The sequence below is a fragment of the Canis lupus genome, chromosome 10 (assembly GCF_011100685.1).
Source record: "Canis lupus familiaris isolate Mischka breed German Shepherd chromosome 10, alternate assembly UU_Cfam_GSD_1.0, whole genome shotgun sequence".
Classification (NCBI taxonomy): domain Eukaryota; kingdom Metazoa; phylum Chordata; class Mammalia; order Carnivora; family Canidae; genus Canis; species Canis lupus.
Window position 1 is genome coordinate 34,402,714 of NC_049231.1, and position 21,143 is coordinate 34,423,856.

At 39.4% G+C, this 21,143-nt stretch overlaps 1 protein-coding gene across 1 annotated transcript in view; it reads left to right on the top strand.

Moving 5' to 3' along the window:
- ALDH1L2 (aldehyde dehydrogenase 1 family member L2) overlaps positions 1–17,361 on the top strand; it is a 55,428-nt gene extending 38,067 nt beyond the window's left edge. Inside the window, exons 16-23 of the mRNA XM_038550810.1 lie at positions 4,583–4,673; positions 5,141–5,231; positions 6,605–6,704; positions 7,306–7,404; positions 9,318–9,483; positions 11,220–11,325; positions 14,397–14,596; positions 16,620–17,361. Coding sequence (XP_038406738.1) covers positions 4,583–4,673; positions 5,141–5,231; positions 6,605–6,704; positions 7,306–7,404; positions 9,318–9,483; positions 11,220–11,325; positions 14,397–14,596; positions 16,620–16,675 — 909 coding nt within the window. The 3' untranslated portion in view covers positions 16,676–17,361. The remainder of the gene's footprint in view (positions 1–4,582; positions 4,674–5,140; positions 5,232–6,604; positions 6,705–7,305; positions 7,405–9,317; positions 9,484–11,219; positions 11,326–14,396; positions 14,597–16,619) is intronic.
- The last annotated feature ends 3,782 nt before the right edge of the window (positions 17,362–21,143 follow it).

Here is a 21,143-nt window from a genome sequence, read left to right on the forward strand (position 1 = left end):
CGATCCTGGAGTCCGGGGATCGAGTCCCACGTCAGGCTCCTGGCATGGAGCCTGCTTCTCCCTCTGCCTGTGTCTCTGCCTCTCTCTCTTTCTCTCTCACGAATAAATAAATAAAATCTTAAAAAAGAAAAGGGATTAGATAAGGATGAAAAATTTGTTTTATTGTGTTTGTTAATGATATAAAAATCTTTTTTGTTCTGAAAAGAACTATCATTAATTCAGGGTAGTTAGTTTTTGAAAATTTTTTTAAGGCTTTATTTATTTATTCACAAGAGACACAGAGAGAGGCAGAAATACAGGCAGAGGGAGAAACAAGGTCCCTGCGGGGAGCCCAATGTGGGACTTCATCCCGGACCCCAGGATCACCACCTGAGCCAAAGGCAGATGCTCAACCACTGAGCCGCCCAGGTGTCCCTTTAAATGTTTTTCTAATCATGATTTCATATCAAGGCATAATAACCTACACTTTGCTCTTTAGGATCATCTTTAGCAGTAGTAGATGTAAATCTACTATGTCAAATACCTTCTTGATAATTGCAAATGTTTGAGGCCAATTTCTCATGAAGTCTAGCTAGATTGCCACTTGGTAAACCTCACAATGTTACTGCAGTGGACCTGTTACTAGAAGGAGGGAAAGTGTTAGCCATGCCTCTTGCCTTTTTCTTCTTGTTTTCTTGTTGCCTTGGTAATATTATTTATTATGCAGTTTATTTTTTTTAATTTATTATGCAGTTTCTATACAGATTCTTTTTCATCTTTTTCAACCACTTGTCCATTTTATGAAGTTTTGGTTAAAGTAACAATATAGTCTGCAAATCCATGTAACCAGGCCTATAAACTTCAACACGTGGCAATATTCTGAAAGCAAATGAGCAAGTGAAGAAACACCATCATTCCCTTGGCCCTATGAGCTCCTGTTCTTTTCTAGCACATACTTTTATGACCCATGACCATCTGACCTTCATTCAGACAGAGTGACAGTATCATTATCCAGCCACATAATGTTATGTTTAGCTGATTGCCTATCTTTGTCAGTTAGAATATGTACATACAGAAGTTCTACTATTCTCTTTTCACACCTCCACGGATCTTCTTGCACATTCCATTTATTGAGACCACACCAAAAAAAGTGCTAATTTAAGATTTAATCAGCATTGGATTTTAACAGTGTGAAAATATGACTTTCATTTTGCTTCTGAGTTATGCATTGCTATAAGAGATGTTAAAAATAAGATCATATTATGCCATCTTTGTGTAAGAAGGGAGGGAAAATAAGAAGACATATATCTGTTCATTTGAGCAAAAGAAACATAGGAAGATTAATGGTTATCTACAGGCCATGGGGAGACAGGGTAGAAGGGACAGGGGGAAAGAGGGTAGAGAACAACACTTCTCTAATGTACCTTTTGTGAATTCCTTCTTTTGGAAGTATGTTTCCCAAACTCAAAAATGACAACAAACAAAATATAATCAACCCAGATGGGGCAAAAACCCTAAAATTGAATACAAATAGAAACAAATAAATTAAGCTATTTTTTAAATGAATAACATGATCCCATTGAAGGAAGGGAGGAAACATTAACCCAAGTAACTTTTGACAGGCATTTGGACTAATGCCCTCAAACTTAAAGGGCACAGCAAATAAATATCAGATTCTAGTTAGTACACTTCCTCTTTGTAAGGACATGGCTTAATAATTCTTAAATTGTTTTCTATACATTTTAGAGTTGGGCAAATTAGTGAATGCTCTGTGGATATTGGAAGCCATGTTTCTCACTGTTGGAGAAGAGAGTTACAAACATAAGAAGGGAAAAAGATTACTGAATGAAGCCCGAGATATTGGTTAGAGGTATTCGCAAACTCATGGGTTTTATATTTTTTCTTTTTTTTTTTAAGATTTTTATTTATTTATTTATTCATGAGAGACAGAGAGAGAGAGAGAGGCAGAGACACAGGCAGAGGGAGGAGCAGGCTCCATGCAGGAGCCCGATGTGGGACTCGATCCCAGGTCTCCAGGATCATGCCCCAGGCCGCAGGCAGTGCTAAACCACTGCGCCACCGGGGCTGCCCCAAACTCATGGGTTTTAATATACTTAGATAGCTAGGTAAGGAAATGGATATAGGTGTTTGTGGGGATAGATGATAGGTAAGAAGACAGGTAGACATATAAGTAGATACACGTGTATATGAGTGCACATACAGCTTTTCCTCAGCCCTATCTCCTGAGAGGAAAAGCAACATTTCAATAGTGTCCAGATATTTGTTTCCAAAATTCTGAAATTTTTTTACTCACAACTCTTTGATACCTAATGTGTGGGGGGTTTTCCCCCTAGACCAACCTATTCTCTAACTCTCTGGACACCAAGTAGGTGTCCTACCATTTAAATCATTTGTGACACTAACTACCTGGAGCTTTAGCACAGACCCCACAGGTGAAGGGCTTAGCCAGTCTCACAAGACTGCCTCCACTTCAGATGCCAATTGTGAGTCTTGGGCCTCCTGTACTTCTGACCAAATAGCTTTACATCAGAGGCTCCCATGACCCTCTTCTCAGGTGCAATTTGCTAGAATGGCTCACAAAACTCAGGAAAACACTTACTAATATCCTATTATAAAGGATAATATAAAGGATACAAAACAACAATCAGATGGAAAGGTACATAGGATGAAGTATGGAAGGATCATGAGCACAGGAGTCCTGTCCCTGTAGAGCTCAGGGTTACCACTCTCACATCACATGGATGTGTTCGCCAACCCAGAAGCTCTCTGAACCCCATTGTCTAGGTGTATTTAAGGAAGTTTAATTACACAGGCAAATTGATGAAATCATTGCTCTCATGATTAAATCATTGCTCTCAGTGATTGAACTCAACCTCCAGCCTCTCCCAACTCTCCAGGGTCAGGCTGAAAGTTCCAACCCTCTTATCACGGCTTGGTCTTTCTGGTGACCAGACTCCATCCTGAAACCACCTTGGGACGCCAGCTACCAGTCATGTCATAAGTATACAAAAGACACTTTTCACACCAGGCATTGCAAGGGTTTTAGAAACTGTGTTGTAGGAACCAGAGACAAAGACCAAATATATATTTCCCATTATAACCATAATTCTTAAATATCATTCTTCACCCAAAGAAATCTGGGTTCTTTGAAAAAAGGACTGGAACAGGAAAAATGCAAGACGAGCCTAGAATATCCCATGTAAATGCTCAAAGAATGATAGGGACGTGTTAGAAAGACACAACAGCTATCCTAAAGGGGCTTCCATCAGCCAAATCTGGAACAATTTGAACATCAGAAGAAATAATAGTAAAATATTATAGCCTATTGAATAAAGTAAGAATCCATGAATTCACATGGATTGATTAATTAACTGAAGAGAAGGGAAAGCTCTTAGACTGGAATGCCAACTAATACATGTAGGAGAAATGATAAAAAATCAGCATCGCAGCTGTCCTCATAATACTTGATTCAGGAAGAAGTCATCCATGTATTCTTAAACTACTGGGTGGAATTTGGAGGAGTAACTGGATATTTCTTTTTTTTTTTTAATTTATTCAGGAGAGATGCACATAGAGAGGCAGAGATACAGGCAGAGGGAGAAGCAGGCTCCCTGCGGGGAGCCTGATGTGGGACTCGATCCCAGGACCCCGGGATCATGCCCTGAGCCAAAGGCTGACACTCAACCACTGAGCCACCCAGGTGTCCCATAACTGGATATTTCAATAGTCTTGAAGCATCTTCCTATAAAACATTTATTAATTACAAAGTATAAAGGAGTAACGTACAGTGATGAAACCTGGGAGACTCCCTTTTCCAAATGATCAAAATTAATATTTCTAATATTGGGACTATTTGATACCATGTGCCTTCTGAGATGGTGCTCTAAGAACTTAGCATCACTCCTGTGGTGTTCTTGCCAAAGTTCTTGCATATGAACAAGTGCACAACCAAAATTAAGTCATGAGGAAACAGCAGACAAATCCAGACAAAGGGACATTGTCCAAAATTACTAGCCTGTGCTTATCAAAAATGTCAGTGTAATGGATAAAAAAAAAAAACTCAGAAACTCTCCTAGATTAAAGGAGACTACAGACATGACAACGCAATGTATGATCTTGGATTTCCTTTTGCTATAATGCACATTTTTGGTACACTTGGTGATGACTTAGTTAAGTCTGTAAATTAGATTTTCCTGTGAGTTGTTAATTTCCTGGTTTTGATCATTGTATATGGTTACACACAGGAATTCTTTGTTTTTACAAAATGCACCCAAAATTATTTACAAATAAAGGGGCAGGCATGTCTATATCTTACTCTTATACAGTTGAGAGAAAAATAAAGAGAAATAGAGGATAAAGCAAATGTAGCAAAATGTTAACATTTGAGAAATCTGGGTGATGGATATATAAGAATTCTTTGTACTATTTTTGCAACTTTGCTGTAAGTCTGAAATTATGTCCAAATGTCCAAATAAAAGAAAAAATAAAATGAATGGAGTATGACCAGAAAGGAAGAGCAGGGTACTGATCTACAGGACAAGACAGAGTCTGAAGAAGATAATTGTGGTCTGCTTCTGCTCAGGTCACACCGTTGACTGCTTTGAAGTTTGCTGAGCTCTCTTCGAAAGCAGGCTTTCCAAAGGGTGTAATCAACATCATTCCAGGCTCAGGTAAGCCATCAAAGGACCCACTTGGCTGTAATAATGAGTGGTACAGGAGCAGCTGAGTGGCTATTTTCCCACTGGAATCTTGTCCCGACTTATAACTACAGTATATTAAAACTAAATACAGTTAACCAAACAGTTAACTGAAGGATAAATAAAAATCTTAAAGTAGAAATATAATGGATGAGGTGATTAGGGTGAGTAGGGTGAGAGGAGCAGAAATTGTACAGCAATTAAAACTACCGTTTCAACTTTTAAAAATTATTTTGGAAGATGAAAAACCAGGGCTTACCCATCTTTTGGGGGCTGATAATTGCATGGAGGACATTATTTAGACTTTTGTCAATTTGTAATTAATCCAGAAAATGCAAATGAAGAGAGTTTAGAAATCTATTCCAATGAATCCAAAGCCACTCACACCATAAGAGTTTGAGAAATGTTTTAATTCACGTTTTATTCCCTGGTTCTACAGGTAGGTGTAGCCGGGCAACGCCTTTCTGAACATCCTCATATCCGCAAACTTGGCTTCACTGGGTCCACTGCTATCGGCAAACAGATCATGAAGAGGTATTGGTTTTAGTGTGTTGATTTGCTGCACATCCTAGTAAACTAGGTTTCCCTTTTCCTTTTTACTTTTTCACACAGAGTATGTTTGCAGGGAGAAAACCCACATCAGATTTAAGAGAGAAATCTACTTATCATTGCAGGGTATTGAAATACTTTCATATAATAAAATATTTCCAAAGCATAAAGCCCATCAATAAAACTAGAGGCATACTGAAATTCTACACCCTACTGGTAGCTATGACAATCCAGCACAAAAAAGATTTTCTATACTAATGCTGTGGCCCAAATTGGTTTTGGAGCATAAGTAAGAAACCAAGACATAAATGACAAATATGACTTCTTTATAAAATGAATTCCTAAAGAGCAGTAACATTCATTTTTTAAAAGATTGCCAACAGTCTAAATGTCCAAAATAAGGCAATGTGTTAGTGTAATGGAGTGCTATGTCATCATGTTCCTGGAGAATTTTTAATAACACTGAAAAATGTTGTTAAGAGATAAATGGAGGGATCCCAGGGTGGCTCAGCCTTCGGCCCAGGGTATGATCCCGGAGTTCCAGGATCAAGTCCCACATCAGGCTCCCTACATGGAGCCTGCTTCTCCCTCTGTCTGTGTCTCTGCCTCTCTCTGTGTCTCTCATGAATAAATAAATAAAATCTTTTTAAAAATAAATAAATAAATAAAAGATAAATGGAAAAATAAGGTATAAAATTGTATATATTAGGTGATCCCAACCCATTTTATTTTATTTTATTTATTTCTTTTTTTTTTTCTTTTTTTTTTTCCAACCCATTTTAAATAAGGCAAAGGCCATGGTTGATAATGGACCGGAAATAAGTATGTCAAAATGGTAAAAACAATGGACACTGAGACATGGAATAGAATTTTGTGATTTTTTTTTCTTTCTTTCTGAATTTTTGGGGGTATTTTTTCAATGTTTTAAATAACAATACTATTATGAGTAGGGGAAAATAATATGCTTCTAAAAATTGATATTTTATTTCCCTAATGTTCCAGGAATGTGGGTTAGAGGTTAAATTCCTTACCAGGCCTTTATGTAACCAAAATTCTTATGCCTAAAGAATCTGAATTTATCTAGAGGATCTATAAATATTTGACTACAGAATTTTAAAAGAACACATTTTATTATGGGAAATTTCTAATATATACAAAGCACACAGAATAGTATAATGAACTCCCATGTGCATCACCAGGCTTCAGCAGCTACCCCCATTCTACCATTCCTGTTTTGTCTTTGAATACATTTCTCAATATTTCTGAGGTTCAGCTATGTTTTCCATGCTAACTGGTAATTTATAGCTAAAAAAGCACATGCAAGAGAGAATGCTCATTTCCCATTTATTTTCCTCTAGCTGTGCTGTGAGCAACTTGAAGAAAGTTTCCCTTGAACTTGGTGGCAAATCCCCACTTATAATATTCAACGACTGTGAACTTGACAAGGCTGTGCGAATGGTAAGAGTGGGTCCAATCCCACCAAATAGATGCCTACTCCTAAAACACATCTCATCTCTTTAACAGAAATCTCAGTGTGAGATTTGGTTTTGTCTGGTCATAAGTAGAAACCACTCTCTTGATGCTTAGATTTAGGACTTCTTAAAGCACTTGATTTTTAAAATAATATCTTTATAATTTGTATCATTACAGTGTTTTTAAAACTTAAAGGACAGGATACTCTTTCTAAACATTCATGATTTATACAAACTGATGTCAAGATTTTAAAAGCAAAATTTGGTATACAAGTATTATATTTAAATGTATAGAACAATGCAGATTTTCTTACAACACAAAATTTGTCCTCAGTGGTGTGCCTTATTGTCATACACATTGAAGTACCTCTGGACCAAAAAGGGTAAAGCAGAAACAAAAATCCCTAAAAACATACTAGATCAAAACTCTAAGTGTCTCTAAGCAGTTCTCATCACTAGCTAGGCCAAGGCATTGTTTTTCTGACTTCTCTGTTTGTCTTCTGTCTCCCAATAACACCTAATTTTTGGTGTGTGTGATTTTATGACAATTCAAAGTACTGTTAATATTTTCTCTCCTGCTGCTGAAGGGCATGGGGGCAGTATTTTTCAACAAAGGAGAGAATTGTATTGCAGCTGGGCGTTTGTTTGTGGAAGAATCCATCCACGATGAATTTGTGACAAAAGTGGTAAGACATCTTCACATTTATTCTAGCTGTTTAGAAGCTGCTTTTATTGAAAAGGGCTTCTGGCATTACTGATGAAGTTTTAGGTGTGATATTAGTACTGTGGTGTGTGTATATGCATACACAATATATATTTTTAATATATATTATATGTTTATTTATTATATATCATTTGTATATAAGTATTACATGTTATATTGTTTATATATAATATAAATAAATACAATAATATATAATTAATAAATATTTATATATTAAACAACAGTCCTTATCTTTTAGGGCTACCTTCTGATAGATTTACAGATGAAATTATATGATGTCTAGACTTTGCTTCAAAATAACCCAGAAGGGGAGGAAGTAAGTGAGGAAATAAAATTTGCCATGAGTTGGTAATTGTTGAAGCTGGGTGATGAGAACATGGCATTTCATTATATCATCTACTCATATTATTCTTAATATTTCATAGTAAAAAAGTATGTTTCCATTAAAAATAACCAACCCTAAGAGATTTTATTACCTATGCCTTGCTCTATATTTATAGTAAATTATATCCTTGACACTTGTGGGAGAGATTCTCCTAGATTTTTGTAAATTCCTAAATTGACTAGGAGAGATATACCACTAGATCCTTGCAAATCCTCAATACACAGTTAACAGATCGGTATATCATTTCCTCCACTAAAATAGATATATAGATAGATGTATACATATATACATACCTACACACATACATACATACATCTCTCCTATAGAATGGTCATGATTCTATAAATATGATACCAAAAGCCATTTATAGAACTATTAAGATGAATTCTGTGGCACTAAAATAAACTGAACTATAATAAACTATGCCATTATTATAACAATAATCACGAATTTGTTTATATTTGAAAAACCAGCAACCAGCTTCTTTTTTTCAGAGTCAATTCTCCTTCCCCATTCCAAGAAACAAAGGCATTCTTTCTTCATGAGAATGGAAAACACAGAAGACATGTGAAAGGCCAGATGGTGGGCAGTGGCTACCTCCCGAACATCCCTCTAATTCTATTTGTGCCTCATTAAAATACGAATCACAGGGTTTTCACAACTTCAACATGTGGGCATTTCAAATGCTGAGTTCAGGAATGTCAAGAGTCGACCCTATCAGTCCATCAATACACATGTTTTGCACACACACAAGTTGTATTCAGTCACTCATTCAGCAGCTATTTCTTGAGCACTCACCAAGGGATTTTCACCCAGCCCAAATTCAAATTCACGGCCCTGCTGGGTCGTGGTAACTCTCATTCTTTCTTCTTACTGGAATTGGACTTAACATTAGAAAATGCACAAGTAGATTAAGTGAGGCGCACAGGGATGATCATTAAGAGATGTCAGTGATGCACACTGCTTTTGAACACAGCTTTTCACCAGAACATTCTAGCAATTCCTCTGGCGTGCTATACCATGAACATTTCACAAGAGCAGGCTGACACAGCAGGGGAGATAAAAAAGATAACCATGTGGCCATTTTGGAAATTCTTCTGTCCTGAGGAGTACAAGGGTGCTATAGTAATAAAAATTCCAGAACATCAGGTTTGCCATTTTAATGGATTAACACTCAGGATCATTTGTATGTCACATACATAGGTTATGGTCTCTTAGAACTCAGTGATTTAACAGCGTGGGCTTTCAAGTCAGGAAGACTCTCCTGTGTTTAGTGGTTGTGTGTGCTAAGTCACTGGGCCTGTCTAAACCCCGTTTCTCCCTCTGTAAGATGGAAATAGTAAATGCCCGCCTCCAGTGCTCCCATGAAGACTAAAAGACATCTTTTGACAGCTTAGACAGCACCCACCACACTGAGAAGCTCAGCCAGGGGTATCCGTTGTTATTATTATTAACAGTCAATTGTGTTTTGTGAACTGGGTGACAAACAGGTAGAAGAAATTAAAAAGATGAAAATTGGTGATCCACTTGACAGATCTACAGATCACGGGCCCCAAAACCATCAGGCCCATCTGGAAAAGCTTCTGCAATACTGTGAAGCTGGAGTGAAGGAAGGGGCCACCTTGGTGTATGGGGGAAGACAAGTGTGCAGGCCAGGTAAGATCACCTCTGCAGGAGGCGTGCTGGGCTCTGGTTCTGATTGGATGGTAATGGTTTCCACTGCAGCTCCATCTTGCCTTAAAAGTAAATCATAGCACTTATGTTATGGTCACAAGAATTCTTTTCTAGATACTACTTGGCCACTTATATGCTGTGGTACGTTGCACATGACAATTTTTCTGAGCCTCAGTTTCCTCCTGTGTAACATGGGATGAAATGTGGGCACCCTACTTTAGAGGGCTGTGGAAATCAAATCACAGAATGGACATAACTGGTCCTTACATGGCGGTCCAGTAAGAGGTCTAATGGACAACTGTGTCATTCTGGTGCTGGTGACCTTGACTCCTGGAGCTGTGAGATTTAATCATAGCCAGAATAGCCTGGGAGGATTAATTCCTATTGTCTAAAGCCATACCTGTTACTGAAATATGTGAATGACTCAATGTCATGATACCCCAAAGGAGAGAAAAACAAACAACAACTTAAAAAAACCATTTTTCAATACTGTAGGGGGATTGTGCTCCAATAGCTTACTCTAAAAAATGATAATTAGAAGGGGGAAAATTTAACATTTATCTGTGTCTTCTGTATAAACTGAATTTCTGGGTAAACTGGCTGATAAAGGAGACTTTTTTTTTTTTAACAGAAGAATTCCTGCTAATTAATGTAGAAAAAGAATGATGGCACAGAAAAAATCAGCACTTTGTACTCCTAACTGAATGAAATGATTGATTCAGGCAGTTATCATCAAGGGAGGCTAAAGTTATTGGGAGAGAGGTTGATGGGGATCTGAGTATGTGCAAGGTACCAAAGTTTCTCCCCCAAGATTGCTTGCCATTCTCAAGGAGAAAAACACAATTTTACAATGGAGAGGTGAAGTTGTCACAGCTTGGAGCCACTGGTCAGTCTAAGCAACAGTGAAAGCAGGATAGCTAGGCAGGAGGTGTCTCCTAAGGGATGCAATGTGTAGTACACAGCATCACCTGTGCGGTATTCTCACCAAAAATGTTTAACCTGAATCTAATTGTGTCTTTAAGTTAAAATTTCCATTTACAAGAAATAAAAGGGATAGGGGAACAAATTAAATATCATCCCAAGGACACAAAGACAAATCTAAATGCAATATGTTCTGGAGGACAACTGACTCAGTCTGTTGAACAAGCCAATGGCATGAAAAATTAGAGGTGAAATGTTCTAGATTGAAGGACACTTAGATCTAGCAAGTGAACGCAATGTATAGAATTTATTTGAATCTTGAATCAAACCAGTCAACTATAAAAAAAGATACTTTTGAGGAAAAAATGGAAATATAAATCATGAAGAAGGAATTAACACTAATTTTGTTAAATGTGGTAACGATTGTGGTATGGAAGAAAATATCTTATTTTTCACAGATTTATACTGAAATACAGGAGGTAAAAGTTATAAGCTCTGGAATTTGCTTTCAATTATTTCAACAAGGAAAAAATGAATCAAATAAAGCAAAATAAGAGTATTTATTTTATGATTTGTTATACTACTTTCACTACTTTGACATATGTTTGAAATTTCTGTAATAAACAGATAAAAAAACAAGAGCCTAGGAATGCTAATGCCAAATAGGAAAATGAAAGTTGTCTTGGCTTTACTGACCCAGAAGGGAAGGAAAAAAATTATGCTGTAATTAAATGAGAGAACTATTAATTAAAAATTAATTACCCTATAATTGATGATCTTGTCTGTTTTTCAAATAGGCTTTTTTATGGAGCCAACTGTGTTCACAGATGTGGAAGACCACATGTATCTTGCCAAAGAGGAGTCATTTGGGCCTATTATGGTCATTTCTAAGTTCCAAAATGGGTATGTTCTTCAGGCACAATTTAACAGGTTTTGACTTGATAAGTGTTTTTTTCTTCTGCCATTGTGCTATATACAGACTGTAGAAATCAATGAATATGGAATCTCAATTATATAACAATAATTGACTTAAATAATTAGAAGAGAAGGCTAACCAGTGTGGACTGGTTATAGATTTCTGCTTCATAGCTTAAATTAATGGCTGGCAGTATGGAACTTTAGCTAACTAAATTTAGTTTTTGTACAACCAACACTTGAAATGCCTCTCAAGATAAATAGGAATAACAGAACTGGTTTTCACATTTACATTCCTAGGGAAGGCAACATCTGTGAAATGTGATTTTCTCAAGGAAGAAGTGTTGCCTTCACTGGAGCTTATGCCCCAGAAAGCCTAATATTCAACTCTAATAGAAATATTCACAATCATCATATAACCAGCTATTAATGACGGTTCATCATAGTGCAGAGAACTTTCCAAAGTGTTTAGCACATGAGAGAGGGTCATATGTTAACTGAGTTCACACAAGAATATTTAATACAGGGCAGCCCCAGTGGCGCAGCAGGTTTAGCGCCGCCTGTAGATCAGGGCGTGATCCTGGAGACCCTGGATCGAGTCCCATGTCAGGCTCTCTGTATGATGCCTGCTTCTTCCTCTGCCTGTGTCTCTGCCTCTCCCTCTCTCTGTCTCTATGAATAAATAAATAAAATCTTTAAAAAAATTAAAAAATTAGAATATTTAATACAATAGACTCTCATGGTATACTGGGTAAAATTCTTCAGAATTCTGGCTTGAATTTTCCTTCAACCAATGAGAAGGTGGAAAAAAACAGAATACAGAGTTCAGAGGGCTTTTTGTCTTTGATAGACATATTCTAAGACATATTTGGGGATACCAAACTATAGTGAGCAACCTTTTCACACACTCATCCAAGGATGCCCTATTAACCTTTACCTCATAAAGTCCCCCCATAAGATAGTCTTTGTGTTAAACATGCAGATTTTAGAAGCCACGTTTGTAGGATATCAATTGAGATAGGTCACAGTTCCTGTCTTTGAGAAGTTTACCATCTAATGAGGGAGACAGACAAGGAAATGGACAATTAACCACAGAGGGCCAAAGGCAGCCATGTTGGGTAGAGTCTGCACTCTTCACTGCACCCAACTACCTCTATGGGCTTGGGCCAGCCTGAGCCTTTTCTTTATTGTGAAATTGAGTGATTAATAGCATCTATCCTTTTATGTCATTCTCAGTATTAAATAAGTCATGTTTGCTATTGGTGCTGTTGTCATCGCTGTGCTTGTTATTATCCTAGAAGTAGACAAGATATCCTATGAAGCTGTGTCATCTCATAGTCCCCGACAAGTAATGGCATAAAGCCATCTTTCTCCATTAGGCTGGTCAATAAATATCTGGGTCCCTACCATATGCAATGCATCAAGAAGTGTGAGAGTTTTAGCAGAGCCTCAAATCACCCTAGGTTCAGTTCCAAATTTCTTGTGCAAGTTTAAAATTGTGTATTGTCAGGATTGCCTTGGAAAATCCCTTCAAAAGCCACCACATTGAAGACTGTGCCGTCTCTCAAAAAATTCAGCACGATGAATTCAGAGACACATTCTGTTTCTTTGCCAGAGTGCCAGATGAAATAGTTGGCTTGCATTCACTGGCCATGCTGTAGAACATTCACACAGCTTTTACACATTAGGATGCCACTCATAAAGATGAGATACTCGTACCATGACAGACATGGACCTGGACCTAACCGAGAGATGAGCAGGGTTACATCTTCCGCTTACTTGGGAGTGCACCCACACTGAGTTGAAAGCCAGGGAAAGCATGATTTCTTTTTTAAAGATTTTGTTTATTTAGGGATCCCTGGGTGGCGCAGGCGGTTTAGCGCCTGCCTTTGGCCCAGGGCACGATACTGGAGACCTGGGATTGAATCCCATGTCGGGTTCCCGGTGCATGGAGCCTGCTTCTCCCTCTGCCTATGTCTCTGCCAATCTCTCTGTGTGACTGTCATAAATAAATAAAAATTAAAAAAAATTAAAAAAAGATTTTGTTTATTTATTCATGAGAGACGCAGAGAGAGGCAGAGACACAGGTAGAGGGAGAAGCAGGCACCCTGCAGGGAGCCCTATGGGGGACTCGATCCCAGGACCCCAGGATCACACCCTGAGCCAAAGGCAGACGCTCAACCACTGAGCCACCCAGGCCTCCTGGGAAAGCATGATTTAAGGGATACTTTTTATTTCCTTTTATTGAATTGTATTAATTGAATTCACTCTCATTTGATGATCTAACACTATGGTATAAAGAAGAATAAGAGGTCATCCCTGCCCTCAGGGAGCTTCCAGTGTAGTTGGAAGGCAAACCACAAATACACAAAGAGTTAAACCAAAATACTGAGTTTGGAGGAATATGTGCTCCCTGATTATGGCTTTTATTGAGCATTTACTGTGTTCCAGGCATTATTAGGTCACTTAATCCTCATGACAACAGGAAAGGTCCTTTCACTATTACTGCTATGTTTTGCAATAAACAAAGACAGGTGGAGATGAGGTCATTTGCCCAAGGTCACCTAGTTAGCCTGGCTGCAGAGCCCTCTCAGAGCCACTACACCCTACTGCCTCCTCCAGGGCACTGGTGGGAGCTGGGAAGGCTTCAGGGCGAGGTACTAAATGGATGAGCCTTGAACTGTATGCAAACTCTGGAGACAGGGAGGGAAAGAAAGGGGAATACTCTGAAAATATATCTAGACGTGGGACTCAAGGGAGAGGGAAGGAGGTGGGAAGTCAGGAAGGAGAACCAACAAGAAAAATGAAAAAGATGGCTTCAGATCAGATTTTAAAAAGATGTTGCATGATGTGTATGAAAAGTATAATACCAGAGCTATAATGTCTCACTGGGAGTTTCTTTTGGTGTAAGCTTGGAATATTTCATTTATAAAAATGCAAGCCAGTTGGCAGTAGTATTTTTCTGTTCCTAGCATGTAGGGGGAAAATATTAGAACATAAAATCAGAATGTCTTGCTTTACATTCAATGAAGTTTTGTCTTCCTAAAAATATCTTTTAGGGACATCGATGGAGTGTTACAGCGAGCAAATAATACAGAGTATGGTCTGGCCTCAGGGGTTTTTACAAGAGACATCAATAAAGCCATGTATGTGAGCGAAAAACTCGAAGCAGGAACTGTTTTTGTTAACACGTACAACAAGACGGATGTGGCAGCCCCTTTCGGTGGAGTTAAACAATCGGGCTTCGGAAAAGACTTAGGTACGTATGCTCTGCTTTTCCAGGGCATGATCCCTTCGATCCCTTCGCTTGCTGTGTTCCCGAGAAAGCCGCTTTATGTTCCTAGCAATGCTTGTATCTTGTTTCCAACGATGTTTCCTGCACGGCCAGTGGATCTGGGTTTCTATGGGTACCAGTTGTGTGTTAACATTAAACATTTTCAGCTAATGTACAGACAGGAAAGTACCCACATGGTGTGCAAAAGTGTTTTTGAAAATAAGATTAATGTTGAAGGGAAAAGGAAACTTTGGCAATATCTGTTAGCTAAAATAGGCTTGGTATTTTTACCCGACATTCAGCATGCACTTGGTTTAGCTTTCGTGGGACTGAGTAGAACCAAGAAAGGGAAACGGGGGGCGGGGGGGGGGGGTTGTGAAGTCGGGGACTAGAAGGCAACAAGCAGCTCCAAGAATAAATCTTGTCTGCGAGCTGCCTGGCAGTCTTTCAGAATCAATACTGCAACTGGCAGAGTTTCCTGGTAGTCTGGAAAGTCAGATTTAGAGTCACAGAAAGTCCAAAAGAAAATTCTTTGTGGGCAATGACCCCATCACATTTCAAGTAACAGATCACTTGAACACTAAGTATCAGAGCAGATCTTAGGCTACCTACTTGCTCTGTAAGAGCACAAGCAATCCTCACAATAGCCCTGGGAAGGAAGTGCTCTTATATACTTATTTTATAAATGGGGATGTTGGGGCTCAGAGAGGTTGGGTAACTTGCCCAAAGTTACACAGCTAGCCACTGCTTGAGAAGAGAATCCCAAGCCAGACATTCTGGCTGCAGAGCCTGTTCTTTTTCCCCACAGCCAGTCTAGCATGGCATTTCAAAAACTGAAATGTTCGTGGCATACTGAAATTATAGTCCACTCATATAAATTTGGTTAACATGGGGGTATTTCTACATTTTCTCTTTCCCAGTGACTTTTGGTAATAATATATTTGCAGCTATAAAAGGAGTTCTCATTTTAAATTCCATTGAATTGAAGGTAAATAGTGTTTATTATAGAACAATAAAATTTGCCTAAATAGTTTCTTTTTCTCCCAATTTTAAACTCCCTAAACCCAGGGGGTTCCCAGCCTTAGCTGTACATTGGATTAGAGTCCCTTGGGAGTTTTAAGAAATACAAAGATGCTAATTGGTTTGGGGTGTGACCTGGGATCAGGAGTGGTTTTGTTTTGTTTTGTTTTGTTTTTTAGATTTTATTTATTTATTCATAAGATACACAGAGCGAGAGAGGGAGAAGACACAGGCAGAGGGAGAAGCAGGCTCCATGCAGGGAGTCTGATGTGGGATTCAATCCCCGGTCTCCCGGATGATGCCCTGGGCCGAAGGCAGGCGCTAAACCACTGGGCCACCCAGGCGCCCCAAGAACCTATGTTTTAGCTCGACTTTCAGGATCACGTATTCATTAGTTGCACCAGTATTATTCACTGACATAGAAATCAATGATTTGCATGAGCTCAAGATAGAATGGAAACAGAAAGGCAAACCTACTTACTTTTCAGCCTGGATATACTCTATTCTATCTAAATCAGATACTGTGTGATCCTTATCCTTAAAATAAGATTACATCAAAGAGTCTCCAACTTTCTTCTGCTCAGTTTTGCTTTATTTAATATAATGCAAAGGACAGTATCTTGGTCACTTTGTTCAGCCTAAATGGGCAAAGGATAGAGATGAAGAGTCATCAGGCAGGGAAATAAGGGAGAAAGTTTTCTGGTGCAGACCGAGCAAGTCAGCACATTCCTCAGAAGACCTGTTAGGTGGTCTAAGCTCTTCCTCCTCCAAGTGGGGTCCGTGGACCACGAGCACCTGTCCTCATCGCTTGATGGTTACAAACCCATAATCCCAGGGCCTGAGCTGGATTTAATCAGAACATGCAGTTTCACAAGGTCTGCAGGTGGCACGCATGAACTTTAGTTTGAGACCTATAACCCGATATCTGTATCCAAAGTCTGGTGACATCGCATCCACTTGTCCATGAACCACTTTTCTGTTTCCTCAGGTGAGGAAGCTCTAAACGAATACCTCAAAACCAAGACGGTGACATTGGAATACTAGAGCTGTGCCATCCCTGAGAAATCCTCGGCCGACAGCACCACTCCCGATCCCTCCACACACGTAGGAAGCCTGGGTGTGCGGAGGGAAGGTGGATCTACCACGAGCCGATGCTGCACACGTGGACCCTAAAGGGGGTCAGGCCACATCAAGCATTTTCACCTGTGCCTGTGTATTCTGATGCACCTTTTCTACCTTAAAACTATTTGAAGTGGTTGGGTTTTGACTGTGTTGTATACCCCGCATATTTCTAAACTGCCAAGTTGCTTTTTCTCCTAAGACTAATCTAGCCATTGTTGTTCATCTTGAAAAATGTCAGGATCAGGTGGTTATAATACACAAGGTGGGTTTGGGGGATACTTTGCATACTATGTGTAGGTTGTAACCTCTGAACTATACCTATGGGGCTATTAAAAAGGTTTTCTATAATTTTGCTCTCAAGGAACGTATATCCTATAAGGAATGTGAAGTAAATTCCTTTTTTTTTTCATATTTGGAAATAAGATACATCTTTGTGCCTTTTGATGTTCTATTTTTCAGCCCACTGAGAATGAGTAACCCAAAACAGTGCTCGAGTACTTGCTAGGTGTGAGGTACTAGGTAGTGTTCTGAGGAGTAGCCAGGACATAGTGACATTGTCTCTGGACTCAAATAGCTTACATTCTAATAAAGAGCTTTTAAAAAGTGAATTTTACAATATGATATAGAATGTAAATAGCCTTTGGAGGGTGAGCTTGGTTCATATCTTGCCATCTTGCCATGTGACTTGGGGAAATCTACTCAACTTCTCCCAGCCTGTTTCCTTATCTGTCAAATGCCTTCCTCAGGAGCCTTATTTTGAGGAGTCAGTGCAATAATATAAGTACCTTGCATTATGCTTTGTTCAGGGTACTCAAGAAAAGTTAACTTTGTTTCCCCCATCACTGTTTTAAAAATACATCGAGATAATCTAACTAGATGAATGAATTTCCCTACAGTCCTTTTCAGGACTCACTGATTCCTATACTCCATTGTTCTGACATGGGGCCTGATGCAGCAGCTCTGGAAAATGCCATATATAATGAAAAATGGCAATGGTACAAGGAAAAGGATTGCTTTTCTTTCTGCAGCTCATTTGTTCTTCGTTGACCATCTTGTTTTCCACTTTTCTACCTACTGGGTGATCTTAGGCACCTTAGTTACCTACTATCTCAGAGCCTTGGTATCTATAAAATGAGGATAAAGTCCTTCTCTCATTAGATGTTGGAAAGATTCAGTGGGATGATATGCTAACACACCTCACAAGTGTCTGGATCATAGTCTGTGCCCAAGAAATGGGAATTAGTTCAATCCATGCATGACTCACAAAATCATTGTCAGACAAAAACAGGTGAGTAAATTATCACCATCCACATGTGACTAGAAGGTGAGCTGCTGAAACTCAGTGTCATTGGAAGACAGAGCAATGGACTTCTACTGCTCCTCTTTTTAAAGTAAAATTTCAGTAAACACTCCTATCTCTGACTTTGAAGGAGCCCTTAGGGAACCCTTGGTACTTTGGAGACTCAGCAGCTTCTCATAAAGGGAATGTGGGAAACCAATGAACAAACAACCAAATCAGAGGCAGAAAACATCGAAAGTGAAGAATACCAGGTGTGATCCCGGCATGATCAATAGAGCATATTTTGCCTCTAAGCACTTTTTTAAATTTTACAATAGTTCATTTACCATCAGATCTGGGTGCAGCTGACATTCTAAATTGGAATGAATATTCTCTGAGTCCAAACTGATGGTTCATATTTGAATTAAATTACATAGGAACTACTTTTAAATGCAGTGTTCTGATTTTCTGTGAACTAAAATATCACTTTACCAAATTTTTAAAAAACATTTTATTTATTTGACAGAGAGACAGCGGACAAGCCAGGGGGAGAGGCAGAAGGAGAGGGAGAAGCAGGCTCCCCATGAGCAGGAGAGCTCTATCCCAGGACCCTGGGATCATGACCTGAGCCAAAGGCAGACGCTTCACCAACTTAGCCCCCCAGGCGCCCCTCCAATATTTTAATGATTGATAAAATGGCAAACAAAACTACATCCATTTCTTCTGGACTCATTTTTGCCCCTACTATATATCTCAGTAGCAGTGTTTTTAATCTTTGAGCCACACAGCTCTTTGAGAATCAGATACAAGCTGTGGAATCCCTCTGTGTTATTCCTACCACCCAAATTCCCACAAACATGCCTAATTCTACAAAGACTTGCAGATCTCCTAAAGCCCATGCTTGGAGATTAGCAACTCCTTCTTCCATAGCAAGTTCTAAAGTTCCTACTGACTTGAGTCTTTATATCTGACTGCTGCTTAGACTCCAAGGCTCTGTGGAATTCACAAAAATTGCCAGTGAATTTGAATTGGAACATGATGAGCCACAGCCCACCAGGTGATTTAATTAACACAGGGAATAATTAGAATGTCAGTCTTCTGGGTGCCTGGCTGGCTCAGATGGTGGAGCATGCAACTCTTGATGTTGGGGTCATGAGTTCAAGCCCCCTGTTGGGCATAGAGATTGCTTAAGAAAAAAACATTTTCCTTTAAAGATTATCACTATTCTTTCAGATCACAGATTATTTTGCTAAAGAATAAAGCTGTGATCTGATGTCACCTGCACTGGGAGGTGTGGACACTCAAAGTGGTTCTATGACCTTTGTAATCCTCTTCCACTTGCCTTTGCTAAAGCAGTCACCTTTTGGTCCCACACCCTTTGTGGCTTCCCATCCGCAGCTCGGTTTCAGGGCCTCTCCTCTGTGCTCTCACTTGTCGGGAGCATAGTACTTACCACCTGGTACTGAAATTATCTGCCTTCCTAACCGCCCCTTGTCCACCCCCCAGGTTTGGACTTTTTCTGGTGCATTGTAACCACAGCTCTCATGTATTGAGGACCTCTCGTGTACTGGACACTATACCACACTTGGTAAATGCTACCTTATTTAATAACATCTGAGAAAAATGACCTAAGTTGAGGGGCTCTTCTTACTGGCCCCACCATGACTGAGCCAGCCCCATCGCAGTCCCAGCTAGCGCCCGGGTCTCCTAGCCTATCTTCCTGATTTCTCCCTGTGTAGATCTGTTCAAAATTTAAGTCAGACACTGTCACACCTCTATTCAAACCTTCCAATGGCCCCCAATTTGGTTAGAATAAAATCTAGTGTACTTCCTGGGGTTTAGGAAGTCCTATTGATCTTGCCCCTGGCTGCCTCTGACTTCCTCTCCTATGAATTTCCCTCTTGTTCTGCGTAGCCACCCTGGCTGCCTTGATGTTCCTCAGGCCAAGCAAACTCTTACCTCAGGGCCTTTGCACTTACTGTTCTTCTTCTCAGTGGTGTGCTGATAACTATTTACCAAATAGTTCTGGGGAGGGGGGCAGTTCTTAGAGCAATTGCTAACTTCTGTGTATAAATGCTCTCATTAAGGCTGATTGCAAACTGTAGGGATGCGCACATTCAGCACAAGTACCAGTCAGTGCCGGCACACCATTATCTCTCCTCGCAATTCTTTCCCTACATATGACTTCCTGACTAGGCAGCCTCACTTCCTTCACATCTCACCTCCAATCTCATCTCAGTAGAGACAGATTTTCTAGCATCTATGTCCCCACATTCATACCTCATCTGCCTTGTCACTATTTATTCTTCTTAACTTGCATTATTTTCATAGCACTTATCTCAACCTGGCAGATTTACTTATCGTCAGTCTCTCCCCAACAGAATGTAAACTCCATGAACAGGTGCTTTGCTGCATCTGCAATGCCTAATATGTAGAAAAATTTCAATAAATATTTGATTTCAAATGAAAGGCGTTAAGTAACCCACCCAAATCAGACAGCTATGAAGTGGCAGGACAGGCATTCTAAGCAGATTAGGGGGTCTTAACCAAGCTGGACGGCTTTTGTGGCCAATGCTTTAATCAGGGCCCGAGTAGTGGAAAGCAGCACACATTGAACTTCTGTCATTGTCCGCAACAACTGTGGAAGTGCCTAGAGACAAGGTGAGAAGCCAAACTGGTTCCCCCACACCTGCCCCCTAGGATCGTAAAAGCTGTAGAGGGGAACCTGTTCTAAAGGAGATTCTCAGACATGAGACGTGGTGGGGCGATTATCATCACGATTACACAACTAATACCCAAGGGGATTTTAAAAATGATTAAATAATACCTAATTATGTAAAAATACATAAAATAGAAAGGTAAGTTTCAACCATCAACTCTCCACACAGAAAGAACCGTGATTGTTCCAGATTTTTCTATGAACATATATTTTTACAGAATTAGCAAAATACTGTACATAACTTTGACCTGCTTTTTGCAATGAACAATATGCAGGCATCTTTCTGTGTCAATAAACATACTTCTTCTTATGTTTGGTGGCTTTAATTCAACTTGTTCTCTATTGGTGTACGTTCAGACATATGTTGGACATAGTTGGTCTTTGCTATTTTA